The 18,239-nt window shown below is 45.6% G+C and overlaps 2 protein-coding genes across 3 annotated transcripts in view; both read right to left on the bottom strand.

Annotated features, from left to right (window-relative positions):
- Window positions 1–511: 511 nt before the first annotated feature.
- DYNLRB1 (dynein, light chain, roadblock-type 1) lies at window positions 512–8,338 on the bottom strand. Of its 2 annotated transcripts, none has more exons than XM_014958380.1 (4): window positions 8,262–8,338; window positions 4,834–4,909; window positions 3,271–3,438; window positions 512–1,016 (listed from the first exon to the last, which is right to left on the bottom strand). In XM_014958380.1, the coding sequence occupies exons 1-4, from the start codon at window positions 8,262–8,264 to the stop codon at window positions 973–975; spliced, it is 291 nt and encodes a 96-aa protein (XP_014813866.1). In that variant the 5' UTR covers window positions 8,265–8,338; the 3' UTR covers window positions 512–972. The 2 variants fall into 2 exon arrangements, with proteins under 2 accessions (XP_014813866.1, XP_014813867.1); XM_014958381.1 differs by lacking the exon at window positions 8,262–8,338 and adding an exon at window positions 5,073–5,145.
- Window positions 8,339–10,737: 2,399 nt separating this feature from the next.
- The window catches only part of ITCH (itchy E3 ubiquitin protein ligase), a 69,029-nt gene continuing 61,527 nt past the window's right edge, over window positions 10,738–18,239 (bottom strand). The window contains exons 20-24 of the mRNA XM_014958376.1: window positions 17,818–17,938; window positions 16,513–16,617; window positions 16,189–16,285; window positions 15,747–15,819; window positions 10,738–14,270 (exon numbers count right to left, since the gene is read on the bottom strand). Coding sequence (XP_014813862.1) covers window positions 14,171–14,270; window positions 15,747–15,819; window positions 16,189–16,285; window positions 16,513–16,617; window positions 17,818–17,938 — 496 coding nt within the window. The 3' untranslated portion in view covers window positions 10,738–14,170. The remainder of the gene's footprint in view (window positions 14,271–15,746; window positions 15,820–16,188; window positions 16,286–16,512; window positions 16,618–17,817; window positions 17,939–18,239) is intronic.

Here is an 18,239-nt window from a genome sequence, read left to right as displayed (position 1 = left end):
CACCTCCTTAAGACCCTTCAGGACCAGCCTAAGCCACATCTGTCACACACGTGACAGTATCTTCCACGCAGACACTTTGCACAAATTCTCAAGCTCCCCATGCAATTACAAGGCTCTTTCAAGGCTACAAAAATAACGCCTTGATTATTTTGGAGGAACAGATGGACCTTTGTTTGTCCTTAGCAGCCATCAATAAAAAAATTGCTAAAGGAAATGACTATAGGATCAAATTGGCTACTGAATTGTGACACAGAGTGAGTCCAATCGGCAACCTCCGTGGCCTCCCCTGGCCACCACACACCTCTGAAACAAAAAGGAAGCGGCAGGAAAACGCTGCAATGTACAAGGCAATTATGAGTCCATCACATGTGCACTTCGACTAAAGCCTTCGTTAGAGAAAGCAAGAAATGAGTAAAAATAGTCCTAGGAAGGGTCTATTTTTTGAAGAAAACCTCAATCAAGGATGAGAATAATTAAAGTCTTCAGAAGGAAAACACACGACACAAACCCAGACACTGATGACACTTTTTAATTCGATACGGCCAGACTTTTTCAAAGTAACTTGTAAAACCCACGGGGTAAGACAGAACCAGAAGACAGGCAAATCTCATATTTACAGTCATTCCAAAGTAATAGTGTAAAAGCTTAACTCAAATAGTGGTGACAGAAGCATGGAAACATACAAAGAATAATCTTTTTTTAGAACATTATTAGAGTTTTATTATATTATCTTCCTAACTATTAAAGGAATCTGTTGCATTTTTTACTGCCTGATTCCAACTTCTCCTCAAAGCGACTTGTGATACAAAAAAAGAGCCACTTTTTCTGTTTGTAAACAACAAAACCACCTTTTGTTTTTCCAGACATTATTGAAGTGGCACCACGGAGTTAACACTAACACTCTATTCTTTACCATTAAATTAAAAAAAAAAAAGTTGGACAAAGGGGAAAAACCAGACCATGTCAGTGTAATCATTCAGTTGGATTCTGGATGACAATCAGATAGTAGTCTTTATCTGGAGAAAAAAAAACAAAAACAAAAACAAAAACAAAAAATAAGTTATTCTTTCAATGCTAGTATTAGATCACAGCAACAGTACATTACAACATTTTTTTCCTATCTCACTGATCCACAGTGGGAACTACATAGTCCTGACATTTGTTCTCAATGACCAAAACAGGCCTGGCACGTCAGAGCACTTATTTTGATGAGTGTCAGTGAGAAAAAAAGTCACAGAATGCTATGGGGCTGGAAGGGACCTCTGGAGATCACCCAGTCCAACCCCCTGCCAGAGCAGGGTCACCCAGAGCAGGTCCCACAGGAACGTGTCCAGGTGGGGTTTGAATGTCTCCAGAGAAGGAGACTCCACCACCTCCCTGGGCAGCCTCTGCCAGGGCTCTGCCACCCTCACAGCAAAGAAGTTCCTCCTCATGTTTACATGGAACTTTCCCATGTTCAAGCTTGTGCCCATTCCCTCTTGTCCTGTCCCTGGGCACCACTGAAAAAATACTGGCCCCATCCTCCTGACACCCACCCTTTCAGTATTTATAGGCATTGATCAGATCCCCCCTCAGCCTTCTCTTCTCCAGACTAAAAAGACCCAAGTCCCTCAGCTTTTCCTCATCAGAGAAATGCTCCAGGCCCCTCATCATTTTTGCAGCCCTTTGCTGTTCCCTGTCCTTCTTGAAGAACTGGGGAGCCCAGAACTGGACGCAGTTTCTCAGTCTCAGCTTTAGAAACCACATGTTCATGAAGGAAACTGAATTTAACTCAGCTTCTACCCAAGAAACAACAGCAAATGGCACATGGGATGATGGAATCCAGGCAGGGCAGGGATTTCCCTGTCTCCCAGGCAGACTGCTGGGCTGCACCGGCTGTAGTTCCTTTTTTCTGGAGCGATGCTTATTCCTCTCTTTTCACCCTTCAGATGGAAAGCAGGCAGTGTGCAGCTGCAGCCCAGAAGGCCAATCGCATCCTGGGCTGCATCAAAAGCTGCGTTGCCAGCAGGTCCAGAGAGGGGATTCTGCCACTTTACTCTGCTCTGGTGAGACCTCACCTGGAGTATTGTGTGCAGGTCTGGAGCCCTCAATATAAGAAGGACATGGACCTGATGGAGAGGGTCCAGAGGAGGGCCACAAGGATGAGCAGGGGGCTGGAGCACCTCTGCTACGAGGACAGGCTGAGGGAGCTGGGGTTGTTCAGCCTGGAGAAGAGGAGGCTCCGGGGAGACCTAATAGCAGCCTTCCAGTCCCTGAAGGGAGCCTACAGGAAGGCTGGGGAGAACCTGTTTAGAAAGGCCTGCAGTGACAGGACGAGGGGCAATGGCTTCAAGCTGGAGGGGAACAGATTTAGATTGGAGATGAGGAGAGGGTTCTTCACTGTGAGGGTGGTGGAGCACTGGGACAGGTTGCCCAGGGAGGGGGTTGAGGCCCCTTCCCTGGAGATATTCAAGGAGAGGCTCGACGAGGCCCTGGGCAACCTGGTCTAGTTGGGGGTGTCCCTGCTGACTGCGGGGGGGTCGGACTAGATGGCCTTTGGAGGTCCCTTCCAGCCTGGGCAATTCTATGATTCTATGAAAGCAGAGGCTGCCTGGTCACAAGCCCCTGAGCCCGTCTGCCTTGACCAGCCCCGCAGAGCAGAGCACCCCAATGGCTACCCCTTCTCTGCCTCCACACCAGCACAATCCCTCCACAGAGCCCAGGCAGAGCTGAGCTCCTGCCGCGTTAATGAACTGTGCTCATCTCCTTGCTTCCCGTTTCATAATTTAACGAGACTGAGAAAACATTTCCTGAAAAGAAGGTCGCTGCTGCTATATTCTGCCACCCATGATTACAGCTACAATATGTTCTATTACTTTTCTCTGAACTGGAAAATCTATTAGACTGTTTTGCTTTATCTGTATCACTCCATCTACAGGGCTGAACCGAAATCACTCTCAAAACATATTCCCTTCCAACTCTTGTGGTTTTGTATTGAGAAACAGAGCATGAGAGGCTGCAACTCGCTCTCAAACGCTATTTAACACTTTCCACTTTGATCAATGTGAAATGAGGAAAGTTATTTCCCACATTCAGACACGAAATAGCAAACTTGGGTCAAAGAAAAAAAGCTTTCAACTCTGAAGAAAGTAAAACAGCTTCTTGGAAAAGGTGAGATCATACAATACAAATAAAAGTGTCTGGCAGAACTTTTCTCTCAGAGAGTCAATCCCATGAGACAAGAATTTTGCCGGATGCCCCGACGGCTGCTTTCACCCCGCTGGCTTTTACCTGGGGCAACCATGATTTCGTTTTTCTTGGAGCGGATCCGCAGGAAGGTGAGGTCGTTCTGGGGATCGATGTCTCGCACGGTGCTCCTGGCCTTCATGATGAAGCTGTGCATGAGGCCCGCGTACTGAATGGTGGTGGAGTTGTCCATAGTACTCTTGATGGGGATACCTGCAGGGAACAGGGGACAGTGACAAAATTCCACAACTAACTCCGCCTTGGGCATCACCAGATCCCACTGGGATGGCTACTTAACCCCAGCAGCTGCTGTCGCTGCACCAGGGATTAGGGAGCATTCTTTTTAAAGACTTAAAAGAAGAGTATGAACAAAAATAAGACATAGAAAGGCTCAGACCTGGAACCACAAGTGCAGGTGAGAACTGTTTACCTCTAACCCCATCAGTGCTTTACTTTTGTTTTCTCGTTTGTTTATTTATGAGATTTATAAATAGAAATAATTAATAACAAAAATAAATATCTGAGGGAAAGAGAGGAAATACCGATGTTTCAGTTTCATTCTCCTGACTGGGGGCAGCTTTTCTTTCAGAAAGGCTCCTGAACATCCCAGTGAAATGACCCCCAGGTAAGCCAGGCTGGGATGGCTGGGAGGGAGGACACCAGCTGCTGCATCACAAAGTGACAAAGCCAAGGCTCTGATGTTTAGCCAGAAGAGCTGATGGAGTCCTGCGAGGTGCCCGGTTCAATTCCTGTGCACCAGCCCAAAGGGCAGACACACAGACACTCTCTGGCCACAGCCTTCCCTCCCTCATACTTCTGCCACCCATTAGGTATGTTTTCCCACAAAAAGCCAGCCAAAATTCAGCTCACATGTCAGAACAGCCAACTACCAAATACTGGCACGGCAGAAAAACTCTGCAGGTCTGTGTTGAAACGAGCAAAGCATCAGTCTGGAGAGCACAATCCATCACTCACTATCATGAAAAAGCAGCAAGGAGGAACACGTGCTGCACACAAGTACACAATGATCCCATCTTCAATATATTCATATACAGTCACTATCTGTCACCTTCTCGGAGGATTATTTTTAGGAAATATTCAATTCAAATTGATAATCACACAATTTTAAGAAGCTGGGCTGCTCACAGTGTATTCAGAGCGCTCTGAACAAGTCTGCTCTGTTGGACCCTCCAGTGACTCCAGAGAGGGACAAGGAGCTTATGGGTCTCAGGAGACAGCTGAGAAGCTTCACGAGTCTGCCGAGCCAGCAGCGTCCCAGACACACCCAGCAGCAAGATCTGAGCTGTCACCAGAGCTATTAGTGCTGCTGATACAGGCTTTGACAGAACAGTCTCAAACACTGGCATAACTCAAATATTTCTAAGCTTTTGCAATTTATTTTATTTATTTCCCTAAAATAATAAAGTAAGCTTGCAGAAAAGGGAGTCCAATTTTCTCTTGTAGCCTAATATTGTCCATCTGCTTTGGGTAGAGGAAAGCCTTTGCTAAAGGCAGACTCTAATCTAAACAGAAGTAGTACAGTCAGGGATCCTTAAGGCGCGCGTTTAGAACAAGTTGTGTCTCAAAAACCCGAGACTAACACAGCACCTTCAGAATTAACCACGATGATTCCCTGCACTCCTTTCTGGCTCTGAATACGCTTCAGTGTTTCTTCCACCTCAGCCTGCAAACAGAGAAAGCACAGGTCAGTACAAGATCACAGCTGCTATTTGCCTCCCACCAGAGCTTCGTAACAGCGTGTCTGAAAACAAAGCTCACAAAGATGATTCACACAGATACTGCCTACACTGTTCGTACAGCAAAGTCTCTGTATTGCTTGGTACTACCTTTTCTGCACGACTTCTTCAGTTGTTTTCCATCTGTCTTCACTCTTCGCTTCTCTGTGATTATAAGTTGTGGAAATTTGGACTACTCCCCTCTCATCTTCCCTTCTCCCAACCCTCCCGCATCATTTCCTCGCTGTAGGCTTGCAAGAGAAGACTGCTTAGTCAGACTGCTACAATTTAGGTGTCAAGAAAAAAACACATATGAAAAAGATACACAGAATTTATGAAAAAAAGAAAGAAAAAGATACATTCTGGGTGCAAGACTCCCGTCATTTTATCAAATGAATGCTAAGAGCAATTACAAATAAGAGAAGCGAAGGGAAAAAGAATGACTAAGTGCTACTTATCTATAAATGCTATTTATTTATAATCACAATTCATGCTGGGATAGCTCCAAGATTAGAACCACATAAATCGTGTCACTTACAGCTTGCAAAAGCAAAAAAAAAAAAAAGACAACAACTGAAGGCCAATGCAGTAGCCCCTTTGGCTTCTCTGTAAAAATCACCATCAAATCAACTTCAGAAGAGCTTTCCAACCCTTCTGCACAACTTCCAGTGCTACAAGACATTAATCAAAATTTAACTACGGGTTTGTTCTAACAGGGTCATAAAACCTCAGCACCTGAGCTGTTTTCCACAACTGGGTAAATATTTGCCATCTCTTATTCCAATTAAAGGAAACAGACACGCAGCATCTTCCAGACCCTGCACTTCAGAGTCCCACAGAAACGACCTGGGAGGGAATCACAGAATCTTCTAGGTTGGAAGGGACCTCAAAGATCATCTTGTCCAACCGTCAACCTAACTTTGACAAAAATAGACACCCGCACAACAAACAAAAAGCAACACCATCACTAAACCAGACCTCCCAGCACTACATCAACCCGTCTTTTGAACACCTCCAGGGATGGGGCCTCAACCCCCTCCCTGGGCAGCCCATTCCAATGGCTGAGAACCCTTTCGGTGAAAAAATTGTTCCTAATATCCAGCCTGAACCTCCCCTGGCGTAACTTGAGGCCATTTCCTCTTGTCCCATTGCCTGTGACCTGGGAGAAGAGACCGACCCCCCCTGGCTACACCCTCCTTTCAGGGAGTTGGAGAGAGCAATAAGGTCTCCCCTCAGCCTCCTCTTCTCCAGGCTGAACACCCCCAGCTCCCTCAGCCTCTCCTCACAAGACTTGTGCTCCAGACCCCTCACCAGCTTCGTTGCCCTTCTCTGGACCCGCTCCAGCACCTCAATGTCTTTTTTATGGTAGGGAGCCCCAAACTGGACACAGCCCTCAAGGTGGGGCCTCACCAGTGCCCAGTACAGGGGGACAATCACCTCTCGGGCCCTACTCCCCACGCTGTTCCTGATACAGGCCAGGATGCTGTTGGCCTCCTTGGCCACCTGGGCACACTGCTGGCTCATGTTCAGCCGACAGTTGACCAACACCCCCAGGTCCTTCTCTGCCAGGCAGCTCCAGCCACTCTGCCCCCAGCCTGGAGCGCTGCAGGGGGTTGGTGGGACCCAAGGGTAGGACTTGGACAGGAAGACAGGAATCACCTGAACTCAGGAAAGGCGAGACATAAAGGACATGTGGCCAAAGCACCGTTGAGTCTTGGGCATCATGAATAACCCTCTCTCCATTTCCACCCCACAGCAAAAGAGCACAGCCATGCTGTGAGCCCCGTTCCTGGGGAAAAGGGCTTGTCCTGACCAAACAACACGGCCTCAGCCTCAGAACTACCAGCAGACTCTCTGCTGAGTGCTGCCAGCTCCAGCAGCCTGGAGTAACACGATGAGATGGTACCACCTCAGCTCGTCTTTATGGAGCCGAGTTTTTCTGCTTTATCCAGAATAGAAAAATTCAATCTTTTCAACAAAGCTCTTGATTACTTCTGAACGCTGGACTGTTTTCAAAAAGACATGGGAAGTGAAACAAAGAACAAACTACTGAGTGTACAAATGCTGGCAGAAATATGGTGGCACACTGTTAAGTCTGAAATGATTTCCTGACTTCATACTAGCAGTACTTCAGTCCTGAGTCGTTAAGTACTTTCTTCACCGGACATTAACAAGTCTATCTGGACACAAAGAAGCATCTATACAGAACAATACCAATTTTTAATTTCTTCTAACAACCAACAGACACTTTAACTCACAAGGCAGGGTGATCTGCTCTAACAGCTCACTGCTGTTTACGTGGGAAGGTTTTGCCCCTCCTATTCTTACTCCCTCACACACACACACAGAGCTTCACACACAGTCTCTGTGGTGCTTGTCCAACATGTCCCTGAGCCAGTTCCAATCACCAGACCAGCAAAAATATTACTGAGAAAGAAAAAAAAAAGTGTTCAACTCGTGAAACAAACAAACACTATCTAAAAACAGGGCTGCATAACCACAAGAGACAGTATAAGGGGAAAGAGAGATGTACTCTGAAAAGGAGAACAAACACTCCTCCGTCACCAGTTTGCTCTTGTGTAACCTTTGCTGTGTATAAAATATACATTTATATATCCCTTTATCTTCCTGGTTTCATCTAGAAAGGTTCAACTCCTAGGTTTGCCTAACAAGCACGCCTTATTAGACCATTTCAATTTTCCACCTACAACTTAGGTCAGTATTTATTTCTTTAGATTTTTTTTCCACATACTTAGATTCCCAATTTCATGAATGTGCACTAGCCGAGAACACATGTGAACAAGGAGCAACCTCCACTCCAGTAACAAGGAAGTGAGTAGGTTCCAGGTTCCACAGAACAGCCATTTGTCTCAGAGCTGTCTTTTTCCAGCAGCAGGAGCTGTAACCCGGCAGCCGCAGGAAACACAAACACTCTCCTCCTTCGGCCTGTTCCACCGCCCGACAGAATTAACGGCGGGTTTAGAGCTTCCCAGGGCCGCGATTCGGGGTAGAAGCCCCCGACCCGCGCTGCCGGGCTCAGCCCTCCCGGTGGAACCCCTCCGTCACCCCTCCGGCCTGTGAAACACCGCCGGGATCGCCCCAACGGGAAAGCTGGCGGCCCCTCAGCCCTCGGGCCGCTCCCCTCCGCCTCGCCCAGCGCCTCCTGCGGACCGGACACCGGCGGCAGCGCCCACACGAGCGTTCTCTGGGCCGGAGCCCCCACCGAGGGGCGGCCGAGGGGCGGCACAGCCCCCGCCCCGTCCCCACAGACCCCGGCCCCGCCGCCGCCGCCTCACCCACCATCTCGAGCCGCCGCCTCTCCGCTCCGTCACGGCCCCGCGCGCATGCGCCGCCCGCTCGGCCAATCAGCGGGGAGGAAGGGCGGGGCGGGGCGCGCCCTGACCCGGAAGCGCCTGTCCCAGGGCGGGGACGGAGCTTCGCCCCCATCGCCTCAGGGCCCGGCCGCTGCTGCCGGGACCCGCCGCTCCTCCCGTGCGCGGCTCCGGCCCCTCGCGTCACCGTAACGGGGCGGGGAGGGGTGACCCTGCGTGAGCCCAGGCCCCGCTGACACACGCCTAGAGCGGCCGGGCCGGGGACAGCCCTCAGAACCCCCGCCTGCGGGCCCGGGGGCTCCCGTCAGACCCGTAAAGGGGCAGAAAGGTGAGCTGGTGAAAAAAAAAATGAAAATAATTCAAGTATTTGACATCACTGGCCCTTCAGAGCCGGCGGGGCTACTTCCCGCTCGGAGAAAACAGAAGATTCCTCCAGCAGACCCTGTCCCTCCTGAGGCGGCCATGGGTGAGGAGAAGACATGGCCTCAGCTCCCTCAGAGACCGGGGAGGAATCCTCCTGTAGGGTCCAGGAGATGGAGCTGGTTTCCCTTCTGCTGCACGTTTACAGCTCTGTAACCAAATTAAATCCCAATCTCTCTCATCACCCCAGCAATAAGTTTGAAAGCTCGGCTACAGGAAGGTATTTTACCTCTGATGGCTCTGATGGTCCCAGGGGATGGGATGGCGGAGGTGAGCAGTGCCCGGCCCCCAGCACGGCCCCAACCACACCAGGTTTTGGTTAAACTGGGCAGGGTTTAACCAAACCCAGCTCCACAGGTACAAAACCACCCCAACCCCACTCAGAGGGGCACTGCCACCAGCAACACCATCACAGGAGGAAGCAGCAAGGAACAATGCCATGGACCTGCACGTAGATCATGCCATGGTGTTACCCTCTATTGCACAGTGATTGTTGGGGGTTTTTTGCTTTTTTTTTTTAAACTTTAGTTTGTTTTTTAAAAAACTACCCAAAGCAGTGCCAATATTTGGGTTTACACAACTTACTAGCACGCTTTTCAGTGATTTCCATCAAAGCACAGAGGAACAAATCAGAACTGACCTCTGCTGCTGAAAAAAAAAAAAAAAGGCAATTCTTACTGCATCTCTTTACTGGTGTAGAAGAGCATACCTGGGATTTGCCTCTACTAACACAACTGTATTAACCAAACCTGTGTGAACATTTAGAGCCAAAATCCAGTGGGATTTACCCTCAGGGGGGGCACTGCCACCAGCAACACCATCACAGGAGGAAGCAGCAAGGAACAATGCCATGGACCTGCACGTAGATCATGCCATGGTGTTACCCTCTATTGCACAGTGATTGTTGGGGGTTTTTTGCTTTTTTTTTTTAAACTTTAGTTTGTTTTTTAAAAAACTACCCAAAGCAGTGCCAATATTTGGGTTTACACAACTTACTAGCACGCTTTTCAGTGATTTCCATCAAAGCACAGAGGAACAAATCAGAACTGACCTCTGCTGCTGCAGAAAAAAAAAAAAGGCAATTCTTACTGCATCTCTTTACTGGTGTAGAAGAGCATACCTGGGATTTGCCTCTACTAACACAACTGTATTAACCAAACCTGTGTGAACATCTACAGCCAAAATCCAGTGGGATTTACCCTCAGGGGAGGAGGATCAGTTTAGGGAATGTTTGAACGAACTGGACATAAATGAGTTTAGGAGACCTGAGGGGAGGCAGCAGGGAGCGCCGAGGGAAGCCAACGTCACTGCCAAGCCAATCTCCATTCTCTTTGCAAGGTCACAGCGATCAGGAGAGGTTCCTGATGACAGGAAGAATGTAAATACTCCTTTCTCCCTTTAGGGAGGAGGATCAGGGTAACCACAAGGCTGGTCAGTCTCACCTGGACTTTTTTCCCTAAACAGGAACCACCAATTTGCCCAGTGATACCTCATTTCTGTTATCACTGCAATAGCAGCACAAGAAAAGGTTGAAGCTGTGGCTCCTGCAGAGCCTTTCTCCAGACCGTCCCCCTCAGAGCACTGCCGCTGACAGACCAGCCCCCCCCACCCCTTGGGCAGCATCCCCAGGACTACTAAAAATTCAGGAATTGTTTTATCTCCACTTTCTAACCAAAGGCAGCTGCGTCTCAAATCTCATGAATATCCAATGCAATCAACAACAGCAGAAGAGGTCTCAGGAAAGAAACCTTCCTGAAGAACTTGTGGCTGCCCCATCCCTGGAGGGGTTCAAGGGCAGGTTGGAGGGGGCTTGGAGCAACCTGGTGTGGTGGGAGGTGTCCCTGCCCAGGGCAGGGGGTGGCACTGGATGGGATTTAAGGTCCTTTCCAACCCAAAACATTTCTGTGATTGTAGAACTTTGCTGGAAGGATGACTTCAGAGAGCCAAAGCCCTCACCCTCCCCGAAGAGCAGACACACATTTGCCCACGGATGCTTCAGAAGGAATAATGAGGAGACTACCAGCTCTTTGAGTAGTTTTATAAAAGTATTTGACTTGCTGAGATACTGTTACAGTTACCTGAGTATTTGAAATTACAATGCAAGGAAATTTCAACAATGAATTTCAGTACAGTATTTTACAATCCAGTGCTGCTGATCCCAGATCCTACAGGAGTTCACTAGAGCACATATACACAAACAGTGATTCTTGAAGAAAATTAAAAGACATCAGAAAAAAGGGGGCTGGAGATACCAACAGAACAGAGAGAGCTGAGATTACAAATCCAGTGCAGCATGTAATAAAAATTCAAACAAAAAATATTAAACAAGCATTTATTTTTTTTTCTGTGAATAATAAAAAAAGCTTTTTCCTTTTTTTTTTTTTTTAAACACAAGCAACTGGATTAAAAAAACCAAACAGCTTCCATTCTAGATGGGTGAAGACATGACCATGTCTTCCAACCCAAACCATTCTATGTCACATTTACTGTGCATTTCATTAGTATATTAACATTTCCTGAGCTACCCAGAACAATAAGGCTTTGTTAATTCTTAGATCAGCAGCTCAGCATTTCATTTCCTCACGTCACTCTCATAAGGCAGAATTCTAAATCAAAGTTATTTTAATACTTGAAAATTGGGATCAATTGACAGTTGTGTATGAATATAGATTTGTGACATCATATGAATTTATGCAGCTCAGGCTGCTAAATCAGCTGAAGTAGAGGGAGATAAATTAATTAATCTCTGCTGAAAATCTTACTTTCAGGTCCAATTGATGATAACTATTATCTGGGCTATCAGATGCTGTGGACTCATCCGCATGTTGTTTTCACCAGATCCCCATAAAGAACAGAAAAGTGCACCAGGGGCTTATATTAATTCTTGTTTATTTCTACAGAACATGCTGTAAAAACTGAACAGATTTGTTCGTGTTCACAACACCGACAGAGTAAAATGCCTCAGTGGTCTTAACCTCTGACTTCGGAAATATTGCCAATTCAACACAGTAAAGTTGCTTTAAATTTCGTATATTTTGGGTAAATCCAATGTTTCACAGATTATTCCCCTCCTCCCCCCCTCCCACTCCCCCAATGAATTCTTTATTTGTAATGTTTTAAAATTGTATCTGGTGCTTGGGATATCCAGCCCCCATCCTAATACAGCAGAAAAGACATATAAACATGCCATTTAAATTAAAGAAAGAAAAATGGAGTAAGTGGAATCCCGGACTGCAAAAATATATACAAGCATTTACCTTTTTCCTGAACTAAAACATTTCGACCATAAAAATATTAAACAGCCATACCCTATAGAACTAGGGCTAAGGCTATTTCAATTATAACTATTCTTTATTTTAAAAATATAGGGCTGAAAGCCTTTTGGGTGATATTTATACATTAACAATACCTCTAGGTTCCCTACACGAATCATAAAGCATTATGCAGAACACTGACTATTTTTCATAGCTTAATCTTGCATTATCTTGCTTAATTTAATCTCTCTTGTAAATATGTTAGATAACTACATTTCCTTGTAAGAATTAATATAAACAGAAAATATTTATAAGGCTTTTTTTTTTTCTCTTTGTGAGCTGTATACTGTAATATACCCATCATGTGTTTTGAAGTTGGCAGGTTTTCCTCCTCCTAAAGCCACGAGGTGAGGTTAATTCTCACCATCAGTGGAACTGTAGGAAAGTCATTTCTGTATCAGCAGAAACTCTTTTCCGTGCCGTTTCTAGAGTACGCACGACAGAAGAGCTACTCACTCTGAAGTCAGATCATTCTGCCTTCCAATGAGCATCTGTTCTACGACCTGAAAAACTCCTGAAATCAGTTAAAAACTGTAGTGTCTTGGTTCTTCTTAGGCCTGAATCAGTTTTTCCCTCAGAGAGAAGGGACAGCAGGGAAGAGGTACTCTCTGCAAGCCTGGAAGTTCAGTTTTACAGTTTCCCACAGTCCTGGTTCAGCTTCAATATTTAGAAGCCCCTTATAACCAGCTCCTGTCCCAAAGCTTTGAGCTGCGCTTACGCTGTAATACGCGCTATTTCGAGTGTCACATCCCTCTCTGTGGCTAGCACCCCCGCTCACTGACCTCTGCTCTCCTCCCTCTGGGTAAGGAAAGGGCTGACCATACCCAAAAAGTGCATTCAGTCTAAAGGAGCAGTAAAATGCAAAATGTTACTGTAAACCAGAAGAGAATGGAATGCTAACATATTCTAAAAGGAAGCCAAAGATGTTACTAATCCAATAGGAACTCACCAACGTTACTAGCTATAAGCAGTTCAGGGTGAAATAGCTTACAAACCTCCCCCAAAAACTTTAGTTTTAATCTTTATAGAACTATGTACTGATGCTCCAGCTTTTCCAAAAAATCTGTCATCCGTGTCTGAATTTTCCAATCCTCCCAGCTTTAGCCAGTATCGTGTATCAGTTCACAGGCAAAATGATAAGTATTACCATTTCCCAAATCCAGTTGTTTTGCATCTCTTCCCGAGAACCCAATAAAGTCTTCCCAGCAAACTGACTGCTACATGTAAGAATAACACTGAGAATAATGGCTGTTAACACTTTCGACAAGAAAGATCAGTCTGCAAACAGGAATCTGAGTGGAATCAGTGCAATCCCAGGTGGCCTTGTCTTTTGCAAAACAAGTGAAGTACCACAGTGTTAAATGGATTTAAAAGTTAAATGTGTTACACAGAAAAAGATCAGAATTCTTCTGAGGGCACACAGAAATGTTCCAACAACTTTGGGCGGGTGTCTGTTTTGCTGAAATTCGCAGGATTCGGGAAAAAAAACAAAAAACAACAAAACAAAAAACAACCAATCAAAGCAAAGCTCTGCCCTGGATTTGTGCCACAGTGTGACATCCCCTTAAACAGCAGCTTGAGTCCAGCTGGCATGTGAGCAGACTCCAGGCGGGGAGATAAAAACAGTCTGGCCACACTTGAGATAGAAAAGAGAGCTTTAGCGATGGATTTGCTCACGGTACACGCAGAGGATCGTTACAGGCTGGCTCTAATTACACTGCTGGAAAGAGGGTTATGATGCTGCTGCAGCATTGCAGCTACCAATGAACTTCCCAGTGCATCAGTAGCAAAAAATGCTACTAAAAAGGAAAGACAAAACTATTGTTAAAAATGTGTCTGTCGTTAAGGACACATTCTAATTAATGAATGGTAAAACAAAGCAGAGCCCAAAGCTGCATTAAACCTCTACCTCAGTCATCATTATTTGTAGCCATATCTGATTGCTCATTTGATTTCTGAAAGTGCTCAGTAGAAATCCAGAGTTAACGTGGATAAAACCTCAGGATAACATCCATTTACTTACACATTAGTATTGTTAAATAAATCCAAGTCAAGTCTACTTTACAATGAAGTGTGCAACAAGCAGAAGAAGTGAAGAACATCCATCGTGTTGAGTTCACATTCTTCAAGGTGCAAATTTTAGCTACTCTTGCCCAAATCCTTCTGTTTCTTCAATTGCAAACAACAGCTTTTCCTTCAACTGCTCATAATTCTTGTAGGGTGGAAGGTCTAAGCGATTGAAACTGGAAATAAAGAAAAAGAACTTAAGTACTGAAAAATAATTAAACCATCACAAAAAAAATCCATTATGAACATGGGTAGATGGATACCTGGATTTATACCCTGTGAAAAGCTGACCACCAACAGACATTGATGTATTATTGAGAGCAAAAGTAAGCGTTCAAGTGCTTGAACATCAAGAGTTTTCTAGAAATGCAGTGCACTTGGTAAGAAGTTTCACGGATTTTTCCCAGTTGGGTGACTGGAGTCACAGAATGCTATGGGGCTGGAGGGGACCTCTGAAGATCATCCAGTCCAACCCCCTGCCAGAGCAGGGTCACCCAGAGCAGGTCCCACAGGAACGTGTCCAGGTGGGATTTGAAGGTCTCCAGAGACAGAGACTCCACCTCCCTGGGCAGCCTCTTCCAGGGCTCTGCCACCCTCACAGGGAAGAAGTTCCTCCTCATGTTTAGATGGAACTTCCTGTGTTCAAGTTCATGCCTGTTCCCTCTTGTCCTGTCCCTGGGCACCACTGAAACAAGACTGGCCCCATCCTCCTGACACCCACCCTTTCAGTATTTATAAGCATTGATCAGATCCTCCCTCAGTCTTCTCTTCTCCTAAGAGACCTCTAAAAAGACCCAAGTCCCTCAGCCTTTCCTCTTAAGAGAGATGCTCCAGGCCCCTCATCATCTTTGTAGCCCTCTGCTGTCCCCTCTCCAGCAGTTCCCTGTCCTTCTGCAACTGGGGAGCCCAGAACTGGTCCCAGTGCTCCAGATGGGGCCTCCCCAGGGCAGAGCAGAGGGGCAGGATGACCTCCCTCCACCTGCTGGTCACACTCTTCTTCATGCTCCCCAGGATGCTGTTGGCCTTCTTGGCCACAAGGGCCCATTGCTGGCTCATTGCCATCCCTGTGCCCGCCAGGGCTCCCAGGTCTTTCTCCTCAGAGCTGCTCTCCAGCAGGTCACCCCCAACCTGTCCTGGTGCAGGGGGTTATTCCTCCCCAGGTGCAGCACCTACACTTGCCCTTGTTGGATGTCATCAGGTTCCTCTCTGCCCAGCTCTCCAGCCTGTCCAGGTCTCACTGTGTGGTGGCACAGCCTTCTGGTGCGTCAGCCACCCCTCCCATTCATAACTCACATTTTAAATTTCAAATTTGTATTTTTACTAAGCTATAATTCACTGGAGAAACCTTTCTCTAGGGGAGAGTGTGAATGTGGCTACTTCACTACCAAGATGGAATGTAGTGATCACAACGACAGTACTGCTTATTACTTTACATTTTCAGTAATACACAAATTCATGGAATTTACAATGGAATCTACTCCATTCCCCAGAAGTTCTTCAGAAGTTCAGCTGTTATTCAACACCAAAGTTTATCGGTAGAACTTTGCTTTCACACAGTCTCAACCATTTAAATATGTGCAATAAAATCTCCAAGTAGATTCTTGTCAGCAAAACTGGAACAATAGTACCATCCTACTCGGTGATGTACTCACCAGGTATGACTTCTGGGTAACCAGTTTTCCTTTCCAACTTTTTCAATACAGAATTTCTGGGGTCCGTTGCTCCCTGTAACAGATTCAAATAAGCAAGGCCTAGGTCTAGCTGCATTGGTAGGAGTAGGTAAGACATTACAGGTGAAGTTTGAGGCTTAAACCCAAGACAAGATTGCTGTTACTTGCATAGAAAAGAGAGATCTCTCTTCTACTGTTCAGCTCCTTCAAGATCAAAGTGTGGCAAAATGCATAAATTTGAAGTGATTTTGAAACTCAATACAAGTGTAAACATTCCTTCCTTCTCTTTTTCCATTACACTCAAGTATATGCAGGACTTTCAAAAGAGCATTCTATATAAAATTCATTAAATATGTCCATAAACATGTAACTTAGCTCTTTTAAAACAATTTTCTAATGCATTAGAGGGATTATTAATGCATACCCATGAGGTCAACAAATCCTCCCACTGGTAATCTGCATGTTCCAGTAACAAACTGCAGGAGTCTCATTCTCTTCTCATTATCTATTTCTTTCACAAACTGAAAAATAATAATTGAAATAAACATTTAGGTAGAGATTTGATATTCAACTTTTCACATCATCATCCTCCCCAGATTAACGTGACTGTTGCGAACAGCTGGATTAGCAGTAAGAAATTATATTTACACCCTACAGATCTGGTCAATAATTGTGACCATCGTTTACGAAGCTGTAGCTTGTGCTCTGTAACTTCTGTTGGTCCCAGAATAAAACACAGTTTACAAACCTGCCAGAACCATATTATCTGTCTGCTGGTCCTGGTGTAGTGCCGGTAGATGGTATGTCTCTGCCAGTCATTCAAATCTATTTCTTGCATTCCACACAGAAGCACCTTTAGGGGAAAAAAAGGGAAATAAACACACGAATACAAGTTAGGACTTTCCTTCTACGAGTTCCCACAGAGACAGAACATCAACTGCACTCGTACTTAGAAGCACCTGCAGGGACAGTATTATTTTTTTTTTTTAATTTTAAACTTTATACAAAACTTCTAAAACAAAGAATGACAACTGCTCATGAAGGGTACTTGGAGAGGGCACAAAGTGGAGAGCATCTCTGTCACGAGAAACAGAAGAACTGCTTGCATTTAGACACCCAAGCCAGGAACAGTTATCACTGCCCAGCCATAAAACTGCGCTAGAATCACATCATCACAGACGGGCAGGGGTTGGAAGGGACCTCTGGAGATCATCCAGCCCAACCCCCTGCAGGATCACCCGGAGCAGGTTGCACAGCAATGTGTCCAGATGGGTTTGAATATCTCCAGAGGAGACTCCACCACCTCTCTGGGCAGTCTGTACCAGGGCTCTGCCACCCTCACAGGGAAGAAGTTCCTCCTCATGTTGAGATGGAATTTCCCATGTTCCAATTTGTGCCCATTGCCCCTTGTCCTGTCACCGGGCACCACTGAGAAGAGCCTTATCCCATCCTCCTGACACCCATCCTTCAGATATTGCTCAGCATTGATGAGATCCCCCCTCAGTCTGCTCTTCTCCAGCTGAAGAGCCCCAGTTCCCTCAGCCTTTCCTCAGTGGAGAGATGTTCCAGTCCCACATCTTCATAGCCCCCCACTCGACTCTCCCCAGTAGTTCCCTGTCCTTCTTGAACTAGGGAGCCCAGATACAGGATGTCTTGCTTTTATGTTTTTTTATATTTTTAAATTGAACATATGCTTCAGAAAGTGTAATTTTGAGAGATGAAAACCATCTAGAACCTGGTCCAGTCTATATGAGATCACCCATTGCATAACTGGTTTTATCTTCCTTTCTGTAAAGTTACTCATTCTTTTAACATGGGGAAATCAAATTGCTGAGGGTTAAAAAATAGAATCTTAGCCTTTGGAAATGCGTACACAGGCAACAAAGAGAAAAGTGAAGGGAAACACAATAATCAAATACTCTATAACTTTTCCTTCATATGCCCTATAAAACTGAGTTGTCAGCCTCAGCAAGTTCTGCTCTTCAAATATAAATACTCTCAAGTATTTTATGTGTAAAAACCTGGATCTAGCAATTGCCAAACAATCCTTTACCTCCAATTCTTTAGCATCAAAATACTGCAAATACTGTTGTGGCAGAATTTCGTTGAAGCCTTCAAAGAAAGCCTGTGTCTGCTCCTCAACACCTCGGGAGAGTCTCCATTCTGCTACCAGCCTGGAAAAGAAGATACAGAAAGATAATTTAAATGGCTTGTGCTAACCCAAGTCCACATCTTTGTTAGCCTATTTTGAGATGAAGTGCAAGTTAAGTTAAAAAAGATAAATATGGACAGTCTGGAAAGTTCTGGGGATAGAGCATTGTATACTTTTATTAGTAACCTTTACTCCGTGCAAACCATTTTGTTTTTTCTTCAAGTTAAAACCCTGTGTTTCCAACCATTCTGCTACGGAATGTGTTTTAGACTCAAAGAGCAGGCTGTACCTATTCACTGATGATATTAACGAGAGCACAGCAG

The sequence above is a fragment of the Calidris pugnax genome, unplaced genomic scaffold (assembly GCF_001431845.1).
Source record: "Calidris pugnax isolate Ruff unplaced genomic scaffold, ASM143184v1 scaffold395, whole genome shotgun sequence".
NCBI lineage: Eukaryota > Metazoa > Chordata > Aves > Charadriiformes > Scolopacidae > Calidris > Calidris pugnax.
Note: the sequence above shows the minus strand (reverse complement) of the source record. Positions and strands in the feature narration are given on the sequence as shown.